At 41.6% G+C, this 24,003-nt stretch overlaps 1 protein-coding gene across 3 annotated transcripts in view; it reads right to left on the bottom strand.

Moving 5' to 3' along the window:
* The window catches only part of LOC134519544 (cytosolic carboxypeptidase 6), a 969,057-nt gene that overhangs the window by 163,082 nt on the left and 781,972 nt on the right, over positions 1-24,003 (bottom strand). For all 3 annotated transcript variants that reach the window (XM_063343896.1, XM_063343897.1, XM_063343899.1), the window contains exon 9: positions 1,025-1,136. In XM_063343896.1, the coding sequence (XP_063199966.1) occupies positions 1,025-1,136 (112 nt within the window). The remainder of the gene's footprint in view (positions 1-1,024; positions 1,137-24,003) is intronic.

The raw sequence follows: 24,003 nt of genomic DNA, 5'->3' as shown, positions 1-24,003 counted from the left end.
CACTTGCCCTTGTTGAATTTCATAAAGTTCCTCTCTGCCCAACTCTCCAGCCTGTCCAGGTCTCTCTGTACGGCGGCACAGCCTTACGGTGTGTCAGCCACCCCCCCCAGCTTTGTGTCATCGGCAAACTTGCTGAGGGTGCACTCTATCCCCTCCATCCAGGTCATTGATGAATATATTGAAGAGGACTGGACCCAGTACTGACCCCTGGGGAACGCCACTCGTCACTGACCTGCCCTGAAGCTAAACATGGAATTAAAGATACAAATGTCACCTCCATAATGGGAAGCAAAAAAGAAAGGACAAATACCAGGAATTCCATAAAGAAAAAAATCACCTATAAAAATCTCCTCTTATTTTTTTGGCAGTGATTTTTTCCTCCCCATCTCCATCTTTGTTCAGCAGTTTTTCTTAGGTGCCACGTTCAATAATCCTTCTGCGCTTTGATGTCAAACATTCAATAGCTGTCTGCCTCCCTCCCACTCCTCTTCTCCATATTCTCTGCAATCCATCTCCTCTGATTAGCTAAGATTTCACCTTCAAGAACACCTCTGCTTCTCTGAGTGAGCATGAGTGTGTGCGTGAGTGTTTATATAATATTTGCAAATATTATCCCCCTCCTGCTCTGCACGCTACATAGCAACCCCTGCCGGAGCTCTGGATTAAACATCAATGCCATTCAGTAATTCAATTTGGGGGGCCTGCTGTTTTGAATCCAGCTCAGGACATCACGAGAGCAGCTCGATTGAATTTAGGCCCTGCTTTCAGAATTAGTCCATATTTAATCCGAGCTGAGCTTCGTTTCACTTCCTCTCTCCGCTCTGATGCTTCCTGTGACAAAAGACACAAATGTTCCCTGATTTCATGCTGTGGGGGGTGGTGGTGTTTGCTTACTTCTCTCTTATTTTGGTTTGACACTAGATTAAGACACATCGGAGTTACTGGCATCTTGCACAACCCTGCAGCAGGAGAGAAGCTGGTACCTCAGCAAGCGGCTGTTCTGGCATCACCTTTCCCCACTCACCGGATTGTTGTACATCTCAATGATGAGCTGTTTCACTCCGTGCAGTGTGGGATGAGCCCAGGGAGATGGATTTGCCCAGTGCCGGTTTAAATCAAACCCCATCAGGGAGCACCTGCACACACACATAAAAAAAAAAGAGACACACAAGGGACATATATGGGCTGCAGCCTCTTCTGGCTTCAGCTGCAGAATTAGAGCTATATTCTTCAGCTGATGTATTTAAACAAGTTATTCTCATGGAAAATAAACCAAAGCAAATGCTCCCCCAAGGATGAGGAAAGCCTGCAGCAATAGCCACTTTTAGAAATCACGTGAAGAGCAGAGTGTCAACTGAGCTTTGGTCATTCAGCCTTCTTCCCCTCCACAACACATATGCTCACGCTCTATCCTTTGCCTTTTGCCAGCTTGCCACGCTGGCACTGAAAGACCCTGTTTGGCCTTCAAGGTTTCCTTCTCTTCCATCTCTAGCCGGGGGGTCTATAGCTATGAGGGTGATACATAAACGGCATCACCAGGCCTTTACTTTGCCCTCCGTCAGGCCTTGACTCAGCAAAGCTGTTAAGAGCATTGAAATCAATGGCCATTAAGTATGTGCTTAAGGGATTTAAAGCATGAATGTAATTGTTCCACTAACCCAGGGCCTCAGTCTCTTCCCCTCCCGCAATTGCCTACACAAAAGTTAGCCAACCAAGACACTAAGCTAAAACGCTTATTGGCCATCAGATCTCGTGGGCCTTGAAGCATGTATGCCACCTTGGCTTCTCCTTCCTGCCCTGACTCATATCGCTCTCAGTACACTGGCTTGAGTTTAATTCTGCTGCTCCCAGTCCCATGGAGTAATATCCCATTCTTTGGGCAGTCCCATTGAAACTTAATTGGCTGCTGTTGGAGCGAACACAGAAGAAATTAAAAAAGCTAGAAGTGGTACAAACGGGAGGGGGAAATCGTGTCCCTTGCCTACTGCAGAGATCACCTACGCAATCTGTGGCCACTTTCACCAGCAGGAAGAAAAGTCTCTTCCATTGTCTCAAGCTGAGGTTGGGACCAGTGGACTTTGGGTAGATCTTGCCCAGGAATTCTATGAATGACCCCACAAATAATAAAAGCCCGGGTAGAGATGCAACTTCCTCTATATTTAAACCAAAAAAAAAAAAAAAAATTAACCACACTGCTAAGCCTTAAAGCTTCTTGAGAAAAGAAGAGCTTTCATTGATCCCTGGTCTATTATGAGAATGTCTGTTCAGCCTTAATCTTTTAAACACACCTATGCAAACAATAGAGATTTACTCCAGTAGCGCTCTCCTTTGACAAAGATTCTAAGAATCTGATGACCAAAACCCATAAGTTTAATTGGCAAAAAGAAAGGAAAATGCCTCACTTCTCTAACAGCTGAAACAAATGATTGCATACGTCAAACCCAAATAGAAAATAAGACCCAGAGGTGGAATGCTAAGAAAAGTGAGGGGATGAAACCAGATGATTAAATTAATTTCCAAAAACGATGAATGAATATTTTCCTATGAACCAAAAACCACAAAGTTAACAGGATATTTCTCTTATGGGAATTCTTACGGGAAGCTAAGCAGGCAGGAGCTTGGCTCCCTGACAACCCAACCATCAGGCTGTCTGGGAGTTCAAACACCCGACTGCCAGCTCTGCGACTCCATCACTGCTGATTTGGTGTACAGACGAGCCGGATGGCTCGCTGTGGGGAAGATGACCATCCTTGTCTTGATGGTCACTTGTCTGCTTGTCTAGAGAACAGATAGATTTCTTCTCTGGACAGTCCAACAGCCACAATTCCACAGACAACTCTGAAAGTTGTCTCCATCCCACTATAAAGTAAAACATATTATATAGGATTTCTCTCCCAGCTTTTTTTTTTTTTTTTTCTTCACGCAAACTCTCTCCACTCGGTTCTACTAAATCCTATCTTCTTTTGAACTCACAGACATTAATATAAAACCAGAAGTACTTCCAGAGACGTAGGTGGAATTACACTGGGATAAAACTGGTATAAGAGCAGAATCTCAGGAATGAGTTTTTCATTTAACAAACCCAGAAACTGTGGTGATCATCATGAGTTTTTCTGTATTTTGGCACAGTTCGCAAGAAAACAGCATGCTCACTCTACAGGATAACTTTCTTGAGAGATCAGAACCTGAAATCATATCCCCTTATATGGTTAATGTGTCCCATTTGCATTTTGTTTTAAGAATATTTGAAACTAATAACACTACAGAAAACAAGTATATTTTGATTCCATTATGTTCATCTCCAAAGCATATTGAAGTGGCCAAGATACAGAGCACCAAAAGCAACTTTTAAATTCAAACGTGGATTGTCAATATTAAATTTGGGGTTTGGGACTTTTTACATAACTTTATATAAGCCATCCCTATAGGGAACAGAAGTAAGCAATATCTAATTCCTGTAAGATACTAAGGCATTGCAATTTGCAATATTTGAATTTGCCATGAATGTCTGGTTAGTGATGAATCTCCTAATGCATTTCAAGCAACAAGAGCAGTCGAAAATAGTTGTCTTTTCTTGAGAAGACTTTATAAACAGAAGGAAGCAATACTTGACAAACAAGTTACTCATTTGGGAAGGTCCTCTGAGCTCCATTTAATAGGAACCCAAATTAATTTACAAATATCATTTTGCTAGTCTTTGATGTGGTGTATCACATCTTTATCAATGTAACAACAATTAATTGAATTTCTGATGTAGGCATTACTGTTTCTTTCCAGTCTGGGAACAGTGTAAAATTTTCTTCCCCCCCCCCCCGTTTTTAAGTCTTTTTTCTTTCCTTTTTGCCTAAAGACAAATTTGTATCTACCACATTCTCTCTTTTTTCATCTGTTGCAAACTTGTGGTCTCTCTAAGGAAGCATCAAGTTGTGTTCCTTGGTACTTCAGATTTGATTATTGACTCTATTACATGTAGAACTGTCTCCCAAAGCTCACGTATATCAGGACATGACCAAAACATACGGTAAGAGTCCCCCACATGCCTATTACAGATCCTGCATTCATTATATTCTCTTGCTCCCAGATGATGGGATCTCCTTTGTGGCTAATACTTCCAATCCAAGAACTTGAACAGGATAACTTAAAAATTGCATCTTGCACTGCTTTTTAATTCCCCCTACCGATCTTAAACCAGCTCATTTCTAGTACACATTGCTTGCTGCTTCCATTGCTTAACTGTTTACCTGCTGCTTCAGGCACTGGGTAGGCAAAGTAGAAATATATGCGTACTCTGGAAACAGCAGCTCTACAATGGGAAACAACCGTGTTCCAATATAATACAGGATCTTTCAATATTTGAGACCAGCTCTCTTACTCAGAGTGCAAGTGTTGTCATTAGCTCCAGTAGGGTTCCTCATGTGACTATAAATGTTCCCCAGATTTAGGAAGGGCCTCCAAATCTGTCCTATATAGATTAGCTTTATTTTGTGCAGTAAATAAACTAATGTGTTCAGCACAAAATTAAAAAAGGAGAAAACCCCCTAAATTATATCAAAGGACTGTTTAAGAATGGTCTTTGAAAGGGAATATGGAGGAGAGCAAAACAGGAGACATTACAGACTCCAAGAGGTGCAAGGGAAGACAAAAGCAGCTTCAAAATTAGCGAGAGCTGGAGCAGGTGAATGTTTCCAGAGTAAGGCCACTGGAGAACGGCCCATGCCATGAGGTCTAACGGCCATGCCCATGAATGCTTTTATAAATGTGACAGGTAATATCGACACGGAGCCAGATAAGAATGACGTGCTGGCACAGACTCTTATAGGTTAGAAAAAAACATATAATCAGAGGTAGGTGAGCTTTCTATAACAAGCAAAGTAGCAAACTACTATTACCTGGTTGTGGTCATCATTCATATTGTGACAACCTGGGTTGTGTGTCACATAGTCATTGCTGCCACAAAAACCAACATGTATGTAATTTAAAATATTTTAGCTCTTAACAACGTTTGAATTTTGGATTATGCTTTTTAGGGTTTGCTAGATATACAGACCACATACTATGTTTCTGCATTGTGACTGAATGTACGTTTAAATCAGGTTCTGCGATTATACTTGTTGAATTAGAATTTGCATTTCACAAACGTTCTCCAGCCTTTTTCTAAAATTTCTGTTTTCTATAAGTAGATAAATTTATTAGAGTGTTTATAAATTTACATAAACACAGTGCAAATTCAGTCAAAGCAAATGAGTTTCAAAATTGCAATGGAAACTGAAACATTTTGCAGCATTCATCCCTCCCTACTTGGGAGACAGCCAGATCTCAAGAGGTTACCAGCTCAACTCTGTAAAACCAAAGATGTTCAGACCAGCGTTCAGCTTGCTGGGCAATTATCTGGACAGAACCTCCTTGACTCTGGGGGCTTAACTCACCGCTGTTTTCAATGATGTCTTATGCAGCTGCTTTAATGAAAACATCCTTGTCCATTTCTAGTACTGAGGAAGGTTTAGTACCATACCCTATGCTGGGTTTATTTTTAGGGCTGCTTCCTATTCTTGCAGGTTGTGCCTCTTCTTTCTGGAGTCCCCAAGTTACGGAAACCTCCAGGAACTCTGCCTTCCTTTCATTTCAGTTCTCCCTCCCCTGTTCGTTTTCCCTACTATGTGAGTCTAAGTCTCTCACTAACAGACCCATTTCCACAAGGTGAGATATGGAGAATAATGGAGGAAAGGAGTTAAAGAAATCCTTTTTCATGGCATATGATTTATTACAAAGAGAACTCTACACTCTTCCCTTCAGCTTTGTAAGGTTGCGTTGGTTCATTGGATCAGTACCAGGTGAATCTCCAGATAATGCCGCGCACAAAGCCAGGGAGTTCAAATCCACAAATGGCAATACCAACAGGGTTAGGATTTGAAATTGAAAAGGTAGTGGGGGGAAGGGGTGCACTCGCTTTTTTTTTTTCCCTCAGGCTTATTGCAATAAGAGTGGAGACAGAGGGTAATTGGTCTCTATTGTTGCACTTCTTCGCAGCAAGAGTTATAGCAAGAAACTGCTGGGAGACCGCAGCCTGCAATATCGTGCAAGAAGAGTAGGTGTGTAGGATGAGAGAGCGAATACAAGGGGAACACATGGAAGACTTGCTTCTTTTAATAAATATATCATTTTAAACCTGATATATTCACGACATTTTACAAATCAACTCTACACCTGCCGTTGAAGTCAGAGTCTTCATTAGTGTGAATTTCACCATTTGGGTGCTTGGGATTTGCGATTTATGCATTTGCCTATTATTCATTAAAGAGGATTCATTCAAGCCCACATGTTCTAAGGCAATTAGGTAGCAAGACATCCTAACACTCCAGCTACAGAGAATCCCCCCTCCCCACTCCCCCCCGTCCCCAGCTTTCTGCATTTTTAATTTAGAGCTCTGGAAACCTTCACAAAGGCTATTTAACATAACCACTGCAGTGTGCTCCAGGCAGAACACAAGTGGCCATACAGAGCAGAACAGCATTAGCTTCCAGAGACCACATGGTGGAGTAGATGTTTACAGAATGAGCCCTGCATGGTGTACTGACATAATTTTAAATAGTACATGACGGTTAAAGATGTGTTTCTCCATTTTCTGTGTAAACAATGTTAAATAAGAATAAACACAAAGGGATATTTTCTCCTTCTGATGAATACCTGCATTTCTCAGAGCTGGTAATAGGTGTTACAGGCACACGCACCAAGGAGAACACACATCCCCAACCTGACACGGGCAGACTCCCTTCTCTGATCTGTAGGATATATCTCAATTCTAGTATTTAACTCTCTTTACACACCCCGGGTCCTCAGTAATGCCAGAAGGATTCCTGGGCATGAAGCAGAATGCTGGAAATAAAAACTCATCGCGCAGTAAGACGAATCACACCCTGTGAGTGTGCCTGGGATGTAAGACGGTAAGATCCTATCACTACCGTAGCTCATCCCTGTGGCTAGCACAGGACTCATCCCCCGCCTCCATATTTTCCTGCACAGTGCCCAGTCCAATTTTCAGTTTTTCAAGGGGCAGGGTTTGCCACACATCCCCTGGGAGGCAAGTGACAGTTTAGCAAAGTTCTCCCATAGGAAGCACGTCTGGCCCCACGCATGGATCTCGCCAAATCACCGCTCTGCAGGAGCAGGTCTTGTCTGTCCTGCCCCTGGAAGGTGTTCCCAGGACTCCCACTCCCAGCTGCACGCTGAGTCACACCAGCACATCAATCTTGCACACCCAGATGCTTTAACCAAGTCACTGAGAACACCTACAGTTCTTCCATTTTAAAGCCTGATTCATTGTTTGGCCTTTTCAAAACCAAACATATCATTGACTTAATGAGAGGAACACAGCAGACAGTGGGTTTTTTTTCCAACTTTTGGATCCCAAAAAATTTCCACTGCAGTCATTGACCCTTCAGAAATTTCACATACATAGACCATAATGCAGTATTATATGAGTTTTCTTTTCTGATGTAGTCCAAAACCCACCTGCAACTCATGGATCACAAGCTGTAACCCACTGAGAAAGGGATTTTTAACTTCACACGTGCTCAATTTACTGGAATCCCACCTCTGTGAGTGCCGTCAACAGGTCAAGCTCCTCTAGGCCCTCCTGCCCTGTCTGCCTGACACTTCCACACAATGCCCTAATCCTGCCTCCTTACAAACCTTTCCCTTTAGACAGGCAAACCTTCTTTAAACTTATTTTTATTTCTTTGTCATTCTACATTCCTGGCTTTAGTCCCCTTTGGCAGTTTGGGTGAAGATAAGGTAAACTTGTCACAGTGGTTCACAGAAAACAGCTAATATACACGTAAGTGTTTCCGAAGAAACAGCTCATCTTGAATTTTACTTCTGTTCCCACTTCTGCCCCTCCTCAGACTATGCAACTAATCTGATACATCACACACCTCACAATTATTAGCGAACACTCCAGCTGCCGTAGAATGACATTTCCCTGAATTACAACATATATTTCACATACTTCTTGGCAGATGATGCTTGGCAGTCTTGCTTAACCTACTTACCTTCAGGCAAGAGGAAAGGAGCGGCACGCTCCCTGTAGATCAGCGTTATACGAACACGCCAAAAAGATGGTTCAGCTTTTACTATCAAGCCTATTACACACAGAAAGCTGGAGTCAAAGGCGCCAACCATAATGTCACAAAGTTGAGCTCTTAAAAGTTTGGATATGGCACAGCCGCACAGATACGTAAAACCTCCATTCAGCCCCGTGTCTGTCATTATTATGAGACAGCCTTTAGCTACAGGAGCACAGGGTGTTTTTCCACAGGGCTCTGGCTTTCTTCTGTGCACAGGATCAACGCTGTTCATTAATGAGCGGATTATTCAATATTTTGGCTTTTCCTTAATGTTCAATATGCAGCTCTAGGCTCCTGCTTACTGCTCGCTACTCAAAGCCTGCTCTGAGGACAGAGCTATTCAGTTCTTCATGGCTTTTCTAAAGTGCTTAGCACTGCAGGAGACAACTGCTTTATTAACACTGATGGACTAATTTTCCCAACAGCACTGGTACAAGAGGGGACCACATTGTCCCCAATTCATAAAAGAGCAACTGGGACAAAAAGTCACTTACATAAGAGACACCCGCTAATTTGGGCCACCGTATCTGAGAGGCCAAGGACAGGATTTTTGTTTAACAGAACTTAAATTTATACAGCAGGTTACACGTTCGGCATCTGACTTACTCTTGAGCTGAAGCTGACTGTACTCAAGGCTTCTCCAAATCTGATCCCAAAATGGCAATGTGAGTGGGTAGAACGTTAGAAACACCCAAGTTTGTGGAATTAGGACAGTTGAAGGTTACCATAAAATGGTAAAACCTTATTGGATCATTAATGGGTTTGGAGTATTCTTCAGTTCTACCTTAATTCAGCCATTTTGCTTGGCTTTGGATCCTGATACTGCTGCTTTCAACTGTGTCTGAGCACCTGCTCTAATACATGGTGGTATTAGCATTGTACCTGGTCTTGGCTTCCTCTCTTGAATAGGATGAAATGATTACCCCACTACATTACAGGCTACCAGATTATTTGCATCCAGAACATCACTTATGCAAAGGCAGTGACGCTGCACGCACATTCTCAGTAGGTCATTGCCAAAACTCAGCCAGAGGCCATCCATCTCCATCATCACAAAGACCTTTTCCTCTTTGATATCCTGAAGCGAGGGTTTGACTCGATACCACAACTGTCAAGAAAGCGCGTGCTATGCTGATGAGACGGCAAACAGAAAAGCAACACAGGGCCAGCAAACTGCTGGCTGAATGATAACTAGCAAGGCTTAACTGCCCAGCACCAGAGAGCACGACTGCTGCCTTCCTTTTATAACTACGTTTGCTAACAGGCTCTAACGCACTGAGGTACTTCTCACTCCCATGCACAGCCAGAATATTGATTGTATTCCTGCACAGTCTTGCCATGTCAGCTCGCGGATGACTTGGTTGGATACATAAGTGCCCGTCTATTTTGGGTTGGTGGGAGAGCAGGCCTCTTTTAATGTCTCTGCACCGCGTTACTGAACCCATATACATTGCCTTTGAGCACCCTACCCCCGCTTCAGTAGTTAGCATGTGTAATTTTCATCAAAAGTTGGAGTCAGAGGTATGTCCGTTATCCAGGCACTCCAACACAAAGTCCCTTTACCACTACTAAGTGAAAAATTTACAATTGTATGGGAAGTCCTGAACAAAACCCCGGGTCTCGTAATATTACAGGAGAGGGGAAAATGACCCAGTGGTTCACGTAGGGTGACAACATGAAACTGTTAAAGCCTCTTCTGCAACCTAGGGAAAAATTGCAATGCCTCAGTTATAGTTATTAACTATATATAGTTATATTATCGACCTTCCATTGTGTCTTGAGAGGAAATACAGTGCTGGGGATATATTAGGCTCCCCAGGTGGAGATTAAGTGATTTATGGAATCGCAGAAAGTTTTTCTGACACACCCTGAATTTTGGTGAGGTTCGCTTCCAACAAGATTGCACTACTTCACACTTAACAGGCACTTCTGAAATGCCTGTAGGATCAGCAAGATATCCCAGCCCATTTCATGAAAGAAAATGTCTGAGGCTTTGAGTGGAGAAGGGGGATCATGTGAGGTGATTTTGTTATGTCAGTGAACATTTCCTCCTGTTCCTTCTACCCCGAGCCCCCTGTAACTAAAGATTTTTCCCTCTCAAATGTGTCTCTCTTCTCACTTTAATTTTCAAGGTCATCTGGCCCACTGGGTGCGTTACATATTGCTGTCTAATTAAAGACAGAAGATTAACCTTATTCTATTAGACTGTTTTAGTACCTGCCAGCTAACTAGTCCGCATTAACAAAGGGACAATGGGGCCAAGTCAGTTAAAAAAAACCACAAAACCCAAGGAAAATACACAGACCAAAAAACCAGACCATTTCATCGTTGTAAAGTCCACTAGAAACTCTAAGCATGATGCAAATGTTCTTCCCATAATGACTGCTATGATAAAATAACAAACATTTCATAACAGAAATAATACCAGTGTCTTGTTTGTCACATAACATTTCAGAAGATGGCAGGCAAGCTATAAAGCCCTGATCTGTCTCTGATTGCAATCAGCGAAAAGCCCAGATGCTTTCAAAGGGAGGTAAATCAGGCTCAGATCTTTTCCAATCACTTGTTAATTTAAGGGGCAGAGTTTTACCATCTGAGCTTCTCTGTGTGGTATTGCCTCAGCCCAAACAACACAGAGAAGGAGGAACTATTTGACAGCATGGTGGTCTCTGTTCCATTAACAATTTCTTCCTCAGATCATCTAGGCTTTATATTTTCCACCTATCCCATCAGTTAAGCATGCCGTACGCCTTAAGAAGGCAAGCTACCTGGTGAAGATATATTTCCCATAATACTCCATGACATCTCCTCTTACTAAGTCAAAACAATGTACGAGGGGATTTGGTGCCATCACATGAGATATGGGTCAGTCGTCTGATACGGATGCTTGTCCGATGCAGAAGACTGGGAATGTAAAGCACTCAAACTGTAGCTTCTATCAATCACTGCAACGCACCAGCAGAATGCGATTTGATACCAAGCCAAGCTGAAACTACACATTTTGATTCCGGAGCACTGAAACATCTCATTGCAATGAATAATGGTACAATGAGAGATTAGTTTGAGAATCCTGATGAGAATGTTAAATCTGAAAAATTTTAACCTTCAGGGATTTGGAGCATTTGCTTTTCTTCTGTTATTATCCCTCAAAAATAGGCACTTTGGGGAAAAAACGGTCAGAAAAGCCATTTTTGTCTACTAGTTAGTAGAAAATTTCATTGTTATACCCTTTTCTGTGATGCATAGAAGAATGCAACAATTACTGAAGACACGTAACAGCTGAAGAAAGGAGGTGAGGATGAAACACTATGCCAAGATAGATCTTCAGGTAACCATTACACAAACAGACCAGGAAAGCTGGAAGTGGAAGCTGATCTTAGCATCCTTCTTATGCCACCCTATACATTGAGCTTTCTTAATCAAAAAAGCAGCTGTGTTGCCTAAATAGTCATGAATGAAAGATTTCTTCTCAGTCCAGTTACTTGAATTAAGCCTGCCATGCAGAACTGGTCTTATTTTCTCATGTAGTCCTTTGAGACATCATCCAATGTGAAATCCAATGGCACTGGACTTGGCTTTATCCACCACTTCTCACCCTTACGTACTTCACTTTCAAACTTAGCTATTGACGGCCGAGAGCCTCAAAAGAGAAGAGTGCACCCTTCAGTCTAACTGTATCTCTCTGGCATTATGGTCTATATTATTTTTCAATCAGTCAGAAATTACTGATGAATATTAAAGCAGTAAGATACACAGGTACATTAAAATCATGTAAGCAAATTGAAACAGAAGAGCTCAACCTTACTTCGGTTCTCTGGCAACCTCACCCACTGTCGCTCAAAAAGTAAAGTGAATAGGCAGAGCACAAGCCCAATATTACTTTAGCCAAGTTTCATAGGGAAAATTATACTCAGTACCTCTGAGAAATGTTTACGCCTGACACTGTCAGGACCACAAGCGCAAGAGTCAGCCTATGTCATCCTCTGTTGAGATGTCCTCTTAAGAACATTACCTGTGAAATGAAAGATGCCACGGTACTGGAGGGAAATTCAGTGCAAGATCGTCTCATGTTAAAAAGTGCAAATGCTCGTGTGCTTGTGCATGCTGCAACACTCAATACCTTTTGCTTTTCCACGTTGGTTGTTGTCAGGGTTTCATTTCCTCAGCACGTCTGCTCTAGAGCAACAGAAGTGCTACTTTTCAGTCTGCTTTCTTAAGAAAAAGAGATGAGAATAACCACACTGAGCGCGCACAGAAGTGTGGTTTTGCCTGTCTGTCCTTCTCTACCTGTACCCCATGTAAGGTTTAAACCCCCTGACTAAATTTTACTCAGTTTCGTAGAAAAAGACATAACGGTAAAGAGCTTTACATGAACATTTAAATGCACGTGTGTATATACGCATAAGGGGAAAAGGTCGGCCTTAGTGGAGGGGGGTGGACTTAAAGCCCCTTTGTAAATTCAGCCTGGCCTCAGTTCTTCTCTTCATCTGGCTCCCTGTGCACCTCTAAATGGATGACATGGCACTGCCATGAGCAGCAGTCCCACCAGACAGTCAGCAATGTACAGATATCAGAGAAATAGCAAGTTTGAGAGGAGGTTTTGGTGAATTTCTGGCTTTTTGCTTGAAAGAGATTCCAGCAGATATGCCTGGTGCTGGAAATCACTTCCTCCTGTCCCAGGATTCAGACTCCACACAGGAGAATGCTGCACTCATTCAACCAAGGCTGTTACTTTAAGAAGGTCAAGCTCTACCATGTCCAGCTGAAATCAGAGAGGAATTTAGAGATCACAGCACATAACACCCTAAATCCTGTCCTACAGCACCGGAGGGGAAAGACTTTACCATTTGATTTGTCTCCTTTTAGTTAAAGGAAACAAGGCCGATTAGGTCATGCTGTTTGTGCCTCTGTTACATTTCAGTAACTTTTGGGTCAACTGGAGAACTTCAATCAAATTTGACAATAACTTCGAAGATTTTCAGTTCCTGTGAGTTCTATGAATATAGGCAGCTAGGCAGAAGAGAAGCAGGGAGATCCTATGGACATCTCCACTGAAAAGATTATATAATGAAGTCAATCTTTATTAGGGAACAGAGAATCCACATGGGAAAAAACCCTCCCACATTATGACTTTTTATCCATGGAGATTTTCAAAACTTCACTTTAAAAAGCCCTAAGAAACCAATGTAACATTGAAGTTAGTCCTGCTTTGAGAAGGGACTTGGACTGAAGACCTCCAGAGGTCTACATTAATCTCTTCTTGCTATAATTCTATGAAAGTCACAAATATAGGGAAAGTTTCAGTTGCTTCTCATACCAGAGAACCCAGCTGTGGGACAGCAGACTTCACAAGCTCATGGAATGACTTATTTTTCTTTATGCATATTTGCAGCCTCACACAGTTCAGCACCCCTGAGATAAAATCCTATAACAAAAATGTACAATGAATGAGAACATATATGAGTGGGAAGTGGAGGAGCAAACAGATTTCAATTTCAAGCTTTCATGGCTTAGCATAAACAAACATGAAAGAATTCATCCTCAGAATATAGAGGTGGGAGGGGGATATTGACAGTGTCCTCTAGACACACAGGGAGACTGAGAACTAGGGAGCCTGGAGCGAAGAGAACATTTCAAAAACTGTTTAAAGCCTTGGGAAAGTTAGAAGCAAAGATGAAGCTTGCCTGATTCATTCACCAGGGCTGTAACAACAATTCTCTTCATACACTGCTACCCCCCAGATTGTCAAAAATAAGCCAGCTCTCTCAAATGTTGCTTTCTCCTTAACAAAGAAGACCTTTTAAAATCTCAGCTAAAATTTGGAATAGGTGGACAGATTTTGGAAAAATAAGAACAGCCTAATAACTTTCTAGAGAGAGCCACAGAAATAGCTTCTAAAGAACTCCCACTGAGCTAAGTCTCTTTATGAGCCTGCAAAATCTATTTGAATTTTATATTTTCCTTTCCTTTATTTTTCATAAATTCATCCTCTGCCCATATCCAAGCTGACATGGGACTAAAGCTCAAAATGTTCATCTGAGGTAGGGTCCCGTTTCTACACCATTTAGTTGCTGGACAGTGCAGTGATCTTGTAGTGATTATGAAGTGATGAGGGAGATGGCTTGCTTCTGTTACAGATTCTTGTAGACATTCATTTGAGCTGTAAATGGACAAACAAAGAAAGTTCATCTTCCCAGCTGATTTGCCCATTAGCTTGCTGTTTCCCACAGTAGTAAAAGCAATGATTAACTCTCTAGATTGTTGCTCACGGCTTTAGCACCTGTGGTGTCTCCCATAGTAAGGCTGTTTCGAAGCGTCACCAACAAAAACAAGTACCACTAGTTCAGTCTACACCTGTAAGCCTCTAAACCCACTGCTCCTGATGTGATGAGGCAAAGAACCCATCTTTGTTTTCCCAACTCACCCAACGACATCATCTTCCTAATGGGGTTCAGGAATTAGTCTCTTCAGCTACACTCTGCCCTGAGAAGTTCTTCAATATTTGGCAGGCAAGACAGAAAATTATTCAACATTCCAGACGCCTGGTTTGTTCGAGTTAAGACTAGGATCAGAATGGTGCAGCTTCCACTGTGGACTTATTTAAGTTCTTTGATTTTGGTAGTTAGTGCTCCCACCTGCGAGTATTCAGAAGCTGACTCTCGTTCTTGCCTCCTGACAAAAAAATGCAAGGTGACTTATCTGTAAGGCTCATGAAATGGCATTAATGGAAACACGTAGAGAAAAGAGCAACTCACTACCTTCAAAATCAAACCATTCCTCTACGTTGGCTTGACCTGAATGCCTGCCAAGAATATTGCGGTATCCCTATCTGAAACTCACAGGGTGGAATTAATAAAATAAAACAAACTTTGACAGTAGTGAAATGGGTCACCTTGACCATGCATGTGCTTGAAAGAGACTGAAGCGTACAAAATTAAGCGGCTCACCTGTAATGGAAGTGCATGGAAAGAGTAGTTTCATGGCCAGGAAAAGACAAGATGAAAACGACTTTCTCCACTTTAAAAGAAAATTTATTGAAGCCCGGAAGACAAGAACAGCAGCAAAGAAAAAAACAAAACAAAACAGCCCAGAAGAGCTCTGAAAATCCAATCTCTCCCATCAGCCTCTGGAAAATGGATAACCTATGCGTGGTATGATTGAATTTCTCTGTTTCATCACCCTAGTGGTAGCATCTTGTATGAAACTCTGGTTTATGAATTGAGTTTTGAGAGGGACCTGAGAGAGCAGGAGTTATACCAATCTAATCAGGATGTGACAAACACATGCATCAAAATGTTGCATTGTCAAGATCCAGAAGCCACTTAATTCCAGAAAGATTTTAAAGTTGAGAAAGCAGTTTTGGCAACAGGTAGGAATGATGAGAAGGAGGATGAAAATCCAGGTGGAGAAAGATAACACTTTTTTTCCAAAATATCCTTTTAAAAATTAGGCCATGTTCCTACATTGCTTCTGACTAACGTCTTATACAAATCTATGTTTTGTTCAAATGAAGGACAGAGGTGCCTTCTTCCATTTATTCCATCTGTTTTCTGAATATATGATAATAATGGAGTGGAAGATACACAAACTGAGATACATAACATCATAGTAAAACCCATAGGATAAAACACCACACAACATTCTCAGTGGAACATCCCAACAAAGCAGGTTAAATACAAAAATAATATGCTAATGTCATTGACACACAGCAAAGAAAGAAACATGCTAACGCTACTGCCACACAGGAAAGAAAGCAAGATTCATGAGACTGCTTTGTAATGGCTCCTAAACAGAAGCCGTGCACAGAAATAGTCCATGATTATCAGCAACATGAGGCCAAATTGGAAAGCATGTGCATTTAAGAGAGACGACATCAAATGCTTCCTTCAAAAGAAAAAGAACATCACGATCACTTTGTATTTCCCTGGTCTCAGCTTGCATTTCCTACCTAAATACTGAAGATAGCTTCACAGGATAAGTACAGATTAGCAAAATATTCAAGGTGACTGAATGGATTAGTATTATTGTTTAGCACAATGCAAGGTGATAGAAAAATCCGCAGGAAAGAAAGATCTGATATCTGGACAGACACTTGAAATTATGCAGCTCACATGCTGAATTTTTAGATTTTTTATAACATCATCAAGTGTCACAGTAGATGCCTGAAAACAATTCCAACTAAAGAGTGAGATGTAAAGCTGCGGATCTTGAGCAACAGGTGGAACAAAAATTCCTAAGTAAACTGCTATCCTGTTTGTCACACAAATAGAAAATACATATGTTAGTGCCAGAGGCAAAAATAACACTTTCTAACAAACTACACATAACAAAATCTGAAGAAACGTTTTTCTGTAGGAGAGAAGGGAGGGGGGAAAAAAAAAAAGAAAAAGAATTTAAATGCATCTAGAAAAGTCCAAATTATCTTAAGAGGAATTCATCCTGCATTAAATCCCAGTCAGGTAGAAAGCGTAAACGCATGGCATCCTCACCATTCTGGCTACTGTAATCACGTCCCGCAGCCTGCTCTCTCTGTTTTCCCCACCCTCACAGACATCTGCGCTTTAGTTACAGGTTTACTGATGCGTTGTGTTCCCCTGAGGTCACAAGAATGCAATACCTTATTAAACAGATAGACTGTTTCACGGCGTGACACGGTTATTTGGTATATTTCTAGGTATCCAACATTAATAGAGTGAAGTTCAGGTCACACTATGAACAATTCCACAGAACCTGTAATCAGGGCTGGAGATTTTGCATTCGGACATTTACAATTCTACAGCTTTCTTTTTTTCCAGAACCAAAGACTCGGTACTTCAAAAGCTAAATCAAAGCCCCTAAAATTCAGATATCTATGGTTTGCTTTTCACTGAGGTTCTTGGAGCATTTCACAGGCACTAATGAAATATCCTCCGATGCTTCAGGGAGGCAGGTGCATAGTATTAGTCTCACTTTGCAACTAAGAAGACCGAGAAGCAGAAGGGGATTGAGTGAATCATCCAAGATCATTCTGGACTTGTCTGACAGAGTCATAAATAGAAATCAGGACTCTGCAAAAAGTAAATAAATCACCTCCCTCCCTGGAAGAAGCAGCAAAATATTTGGTTAATTTTAACTGCATGCATCCTTCCATGCTTCTGGGTTACAGCCAGGAAAGGAAATACCACTGTTCTGAGCAAGGTCATTCCCACAGAAAGTCCAGGCAGACCTTCAACCATATGTAATGTGTGGAAAACCCACATCTCCTCACCAGAATTTCATTTGAATGTTTAAGATCCAAGATACTGGTATAAGGATTTGAGGTACCTCAATAAGCCTTATTTATCTGAAGAGAACCGCAGTTTCAAATTTACTCGTGTTTTCTCACAGGGAATTATCGAGGCAGGAATAAACAGCAAATGACATTCACCAAATGGACACAGGACAGCTAAATATGTCAGGTTAGTAACATTATCTTCAGATATGAATAAGCAACTTCAGCCAAGCTAAAACCAAATGGGTGTTGATGTTTCTCTCTCCAATTTTGGGGAGGGGGAAATGAATAAACCCAAAGAGCTCTGCTTGACCAAAGCACTACAGATCCCTCCCTGCTCCCGAGAATGCAATATTCAAGCTTAACTGGAAAACTTAAAATATGTTATTTGGGCTAAAAAGGCTGTTTGCTTTTTACTTTTCTTGACACTTTTGACAAGATGACTATCAGATGGAGGTTCAGAGATAGATGTAAAGCAGAAAAAGGCCGATTATCAACTTTTTTCTCCTTCAGAAATATTCAAAACTGCTTCCCAGTAATGAACAATAGAGAAGCGTATCACTAAAAACTGAAAGGTGGCTTACCTGAGGCAATCAGCACAATAATCGGGACAATTCTCAAACAAAAAAAGTCCCTCTCCAAATTTGTGGCCATAGCTCTTCTGACCTACCCCCGACCCCTCGAATTATAAGTCCAGACTTCAATTTGCCAAACCAGCGTTCTCCACACCGGCAAAAAGCACGCTCTGCAGCCATCTCTGTGGCTACACCACCCAGCAAACCAGGACCATTAACCTGGCTCACAGTTCGCCCAGCATGAAAAAAAAAAAAAAACAACAAACCACAAACCATTGAAAAACCCCAAAGTCCTACCGCAAAGAAGGGGCACTTGCCTTTAGTTAATCCTCTGTTGCAAGAAAGGGACATTCTGAGACAGGCTGACATCACAAAAATCTCTTTAGCCCTGTTTGCTTCTTTCCCCACTACACCATGCATCTTGCTCTAATATTTGAGCAGATGACAAGGAATTTTGAAAAGAGGAGAAACTTTTAAATTTAAGGGAGTACTACACAGAGTAGTAGCCATCCCTGGACAGAATGGAATGTAGGCATTAAATAAGGCTAGACAGTCGTGGGCAAAGGTGGGGGGAAGAGGGTTGATGCAAAAACACTATGACAAATGGCAGCAAATGCGTTAGATTCACAATTCAAGCAGGCAGGTGGTGGTGAAGGTGTCCAAAAGCAGTAAATCAGTTATCAGGATAAGAAACTAAGGACAGAGGAGACCAAAAGGTAAGGGAGTGATGAAAAGCAGGGTGAGAACAAAAGGGCTAAAGGTGGAAAGGAGGAGGAGCTGAGCACAGAGATGGTCACAAAAAGCAGAGGGTGCCCAGGCAGAAGACATTCCGAGTGGCCAGAGGTTACTGCATCACTCTTCATGACATACGGAGGGTGGGAGCAATCACAAAGTTTAGCTTCTGGATCTACTTCTAGAACGTCGTCCAAACTCAGACCACAAATGTAGTTTTCATCATAACACATACAGGATTTCCAGGCAAAAATGTGACAAACAGGTAAAGCTGTGTTTGAAAATATCTCAAAATTAAAAGAAAGAAAGAGGGAAGGAGGAAGCCATAGAGAAAGAAAAAAAAACAACAACAAAACAAAACAAAAACCCCAAAACCAAACAATCACCAGATACTTAACACGTTACTGAGACCAGTATATCAATGCCAGCATATGGTACTAGCTCAACACAAACAAGATACTTAACTAAACAGACTGTTGGTTTAGTCTTCTGTAGCAATTCCCATGTTCTTAGAAAACACTTCGGTGCTAATAAGGAATCAGACTGACCACTTGTCTATGGTTACTGAGCCAGAACTAGAGCCCAGGGAGTGATAGCAACATCCCGTGCTATTATACCTTTTTTAAAGGAATAAATAAATAAAAATAATTCAGATCCACAGTCAGTGTAAAGTGGTAACAACTCTGTTGATAACTGTATGCATGGATATCAGTAAATTTATGGCAGCAGGAGAACAGATTTTCTGACCCATGTTGAACAGCTTAAGAAAGGCGAGCTAAATCTCACCCTAACCCCAGCCCCCCTCGATTCCTGCACGTTAACAGGGTTAGAGATATCTGTCCATATGGCAGTTTAGCCCACTTACAGTAGATGATACAAACCACTTTCTGGGAAAAAGTGACCACAGACGGCTCTAAGCCACCAGTGTGGAGTAGATGACTAACTTTTAGATGGCTAACTGCTAAATAAAGTTAACCCAACATGTATTGTTCAAAAAGAGATTTAAAGTGTAGGTGGCATTATACCTACTAAGCAAGGTCCAGGATCTATAGGGCAAGAACTGACAACATGAAGACAGTAATCCCCTTATCAGGTACGCAAAATCCTTCAGGCTTTTCAAAATACTAAAACCTCAAGGGAAACTTTGTCTTCAAGAAATTTCAAATCAAGTTTCACAAGCCAAATAGGTGCACAGTTGTTTTTTTTTTTCACTGAGTTTTCCGAATGGAGCATCCAAACCTTTGAAATTCTCTCATGGCTCATTTGTAGGCATCTCACTGCATCCCAATGAGAGTAGATGAGAGGGATAATTGAAAATGGGACACGCGGGCATCAAAACAAGCAAAATGACCCCCTCCTTTCTCTTTTTCTTTTTCTTCTGGTTCATGCTTCTAAATGAAATCCCAGGCTGTCTTCCAACTGCTACTCAGAGCTGTCACAGAGAAGGAACACGTAGAGAGCACTTTAACGACTGACTGACCTATTTCCATCCTTGTCGGCGCTGCTGCATCTAAACCCTTCGTTCTGAATTCTATGCACATACATGCACACGTGCACAGCAATTTTCCTGTATACTCCCACAAGGAACTATTTCCAAAGTCTAACCTCAGCTCTGAAAGGAGCTCTCAGCTGCCTCCCGAACAGCTGTTAACCCCATCGCCTAAGTGCCCTCCTTAATTAGGTTAACTTTTGGGAGTCTACCCTTTGGGGGAGACGAGGAGAGCTTTGGCTCACTGACTTATCTTCTCTTGTATCAGTTCTGTTCTCCATTGGATGCTCCCCTATATCCAAGGAATTTGTGTACAAGGACACATTCATTCCTCTTAAGAGTGCAAACACACAAAGCATCGTGAATAAATGTAAAAGCACAGTAACAGCTGCAAAGTTCTGGTAACTGAATTCAAGTGCACAGCAAAAGACCACCGAAAAAGCACCCAAGTGGCTAGTCCTTTCCCACAGCACTCAAATCAATGAGCCTCAAGAATGGCAAAAGGTGTCCAAAGCTGACGGGTTCTCAAATCCTCCCCCCCTCTTTTTTTTTTCTTTTTTTTTTCTTTTTTTTTTTTTTAAACTGGAAAAGAGCTTTGTTACCCTATGTGACTTCTGTGCTACTATATGTCACTTCTCAGGAAGAAGCAGTCACCGTCTTACTGATCTTGGACGAACTTCAAAGATATAGAAAAAGTTAATTGGATGAAATGAGACTTCCAGAGAAAAACTTTGTGTGAAAAGACCTTCAACAAAAGATTTTAATGAAATCTCTAATCCAAGGCGCTGCAATAAAGAGTGACAGCAGCATTCTTGATATTGTAGTGGAACCAATAATACTTAGGAGGAAACTTTTCTTAGTTGTTGTTCCTCCAAAATGTGTCCTTCTTATGCTCCCCCCTTTCAATTAAAAGGTTTATAAAATAAGAAATGAAAAAAAAACTTAATGAAGGCAATATGGAACATTAAAAAAAGATTCTTTTTGAATATGGTCACATTATCCTTTATTGGCCCCTGAAAAAGGATAAAGTAAATGTTGTTTCATTATTATTTCTTGCTATAACAGTGCTCTGACACCAGCGAGTATAATTATTGCATCTGCAGTTTTGTATGATTCCCTCAATAAGTTTTCCATTTGTACTTAATGTGTTTTTGTATAGAAGGAAGCCCTGGTCAGCAGGGTGCCAAGTGCCGCAAAGTGCTTTTGATCTTTCAGGGAGTAGAGCACGTTCCTGTAGGAGATTTTTAGAAAGCTATGCAGAACTTGACCAGAAAACTAGACTTCGAGTAGCCCTGAAAATTGTGATGAACTCCTCTGAAAAGCCAGGGGAGACACTCAATTCATCTGGGCTGACTTTTTTAAACAACAGACCATTTGATGACACCAAGCTTCTACAGACACACCCATAAGGGAGGAAGAAGTTTGGTCTTCATCTACAGGCCTCATGAGAGAACAATCTGCTACTTGCATTGGTAGCTCGTTTCCCCATTTGACCCATTTACTTTCCTATTCCAAAGTTTCACTCTCCAAATATTTTTGTCGTATCTTCTTCTGCTGCAGTTTTCAGCTCCTGCCTTGCCCCTCTGACCGAATGTGTGCACAATGGTAGTATCAGCTTCTTATGTTAAGTAGAATTATCTCCTTTACCTTGCACTACAAGATATGTTTTCCAGACCTCATACGGATCTTTGCATCTCTTTTCCACACTCACATCTTAAACCTCCCAAAGCAGAGTCAGTGCAACAAGGCAAATTAGCTAGGTGAGAGCACAGGACTAGCCCAGTGACTCGACCAGCCTCTTTCAGTATTTTAAGGTAGAACATGTACATAAGGTTCCCTGAACTCTCAGGAGGATGTCACACGAGCCCAGGCTAATAAAAGGTATCCAACAGTTACTCCACTCTGTATTTCCACATCAAATACTGGCAATGGCACATCAGCCTGTTATAAGAAACCAGCAAGCAAATCATACCAACCCCGGCCAGCAAGGAGAGAGAGAAGGCCCCTCTCCTCCCTAGCAAATGATCAGCCATGCTCAGACAAGACTTAACTCTTACACTCCGTCTCTGTTTATGCCCAGGCATAAACCAGAGTATCAAATGCTGTTGTGATTCTGCTCCCCGCAGTCATTCCCAAAAGCCTCCTGAACTCTGTCTCCTCTCCAGTCAAGGATCGCCACAGGAATTCTCGCTAATGGCAATTTCCTACTGGAGCTCACATTTGTCCTGTCCACATGTCCTGTAGGTGGTAGACATCAGGTCCTTGTCTACCAGTTACATTCTTAATTTCTTGTTGGCAGGTTCTGTCCCATGACATGTTGGTGGAATCGACGGGAATTAGGCACAGATTACCTTTAAAAATATGCCCCAGAGTAGCTGCAGTTCAGGTACTCAAGCTAAAGCAAGTGTCATTGGTTGAAAGGTAATTTAAGTGCCAAAATCAGTATGAGAATTTGTGCTAAGTCCTCTCTCAGGACTACACCTAGGCTCATAATTCAATTAGGTATTACGGCACTAAAGCCAGGCCTTCGCTCTAATCTCTGGGCAGAGGATACGGTATTTTAAAGGGACAAAAAAGCAGATGACAGCACTTTCCCTCCTGTTCAGGTCTGTATACTAAAGGCCTGTTCTCCAGCTTTTTCAAGAGATTAGAAGACTGAGACTCCTACGTACTGTAGTCACAGAGGTGTGTTATATGGACAAATGCCCATTTAATGATACCCCCTCTGAAGGATTTTTTTTTTTTTTTTTTTAATTTGGGATAACAAGAGTTTTGAAAACAAATCAAAGCATGTTGATCTTTTAGGATGACTGGAAATAGTCTCCTGTGGAGCCTTGAAACATGCAGCTGTTATGCCCTTGTTACTTACAGATCTAATCATTTCTTGCAGAGACAACCAGGATCTTATTTGCGATGGCATCACCTGCTTCCAGAAATACATCTTCATGTAAAACTACATCCACTTACATGCAAAAGGAGAACTACAGAGCTAGTTCTAGAAATCTGCCCTTTGTCAGAAAGCCCTTTGCTGTCTTTTTGGTTTGGGTTTTTTTTTTGTTTTTTTTGTTTGTTTTTTTTTTTCAATCAATAACCCACAAGCTCCCAGAAAAGTCCTATTTATTAAACAAAATTTTAGACAAAGGAAAAAATTTCAGACTACATATTTCTGCCTTTTTTTTTTTATTTTTCCTAAACGAACAAATATAGAAGCTCAGGATTCCAGGCTGTTCTTGGGAGTTGTTTAGCAGTCTCGAGAGAGAGAGAGAAAGAATACAGGCATAGTTCTGTCCTGCAGCTGAACACTCTCCTCCAAATTCCGTTCCTCATATGCTCTGTGTCCTGAGATGCCTTATCCTGCCCCAAAACAGATCCTTAGCCAACAGGACAGAGGCAGCTGCTCTGGTCCCAACACTGATGCATTTATGCCTGCAGGCAATCCCTTGGGAAATTTTACTTGCAACTGGTTTAGGCCCGTTTGTCCTTTTGGACTCATTTGTGCAAAGGAACAAAATCCAGTGGCAGCAGCTGCGTTAGGAAGCCAGGCTGCTACCACCGCTTGTGGGTCAGAACTGGGTGTCTTCCTCGTGGGAAATGACAAATGCTGAATAGGCCACCAACACATGTAGACCTGAGTGGAAATGAGCACTGAAACAGGAATCACAAGAGAAAGCTTCAAACACCTGAAATTCCACTTCGCTCTCTCTTCCATTTGCAACACAAATAACTGTAGAGCCTTTCCATGGGGTCAACGGGGAGCTACAGTTTAAATTCCAATGCTAAAAATTTCAAGATTGACTAAGTTTTCAGACGTCTGATTTGAGACATGCTATAGAA

The sequence above is a fragment of the Chroicocephalus ridibundus genome, chromosome 8 (assembly GCF_963924245.1).
Source record: "Chroicocephalus ridibundus chromosome 8, bChrRid1.1, whole genome shotgun sequence".
Lineage (NCBI taxonomy): Eukaryota > Metazoa > Chordata > Aves > Charadriiformes > Laridae > Chroicocephalus > Chroicocephalus ridibundus.
The sequence above is the reverse complement of the archived record's forward strand: the minus strand, read 5'-3'. Positions and strand labels throughout refer to the sequence as shown.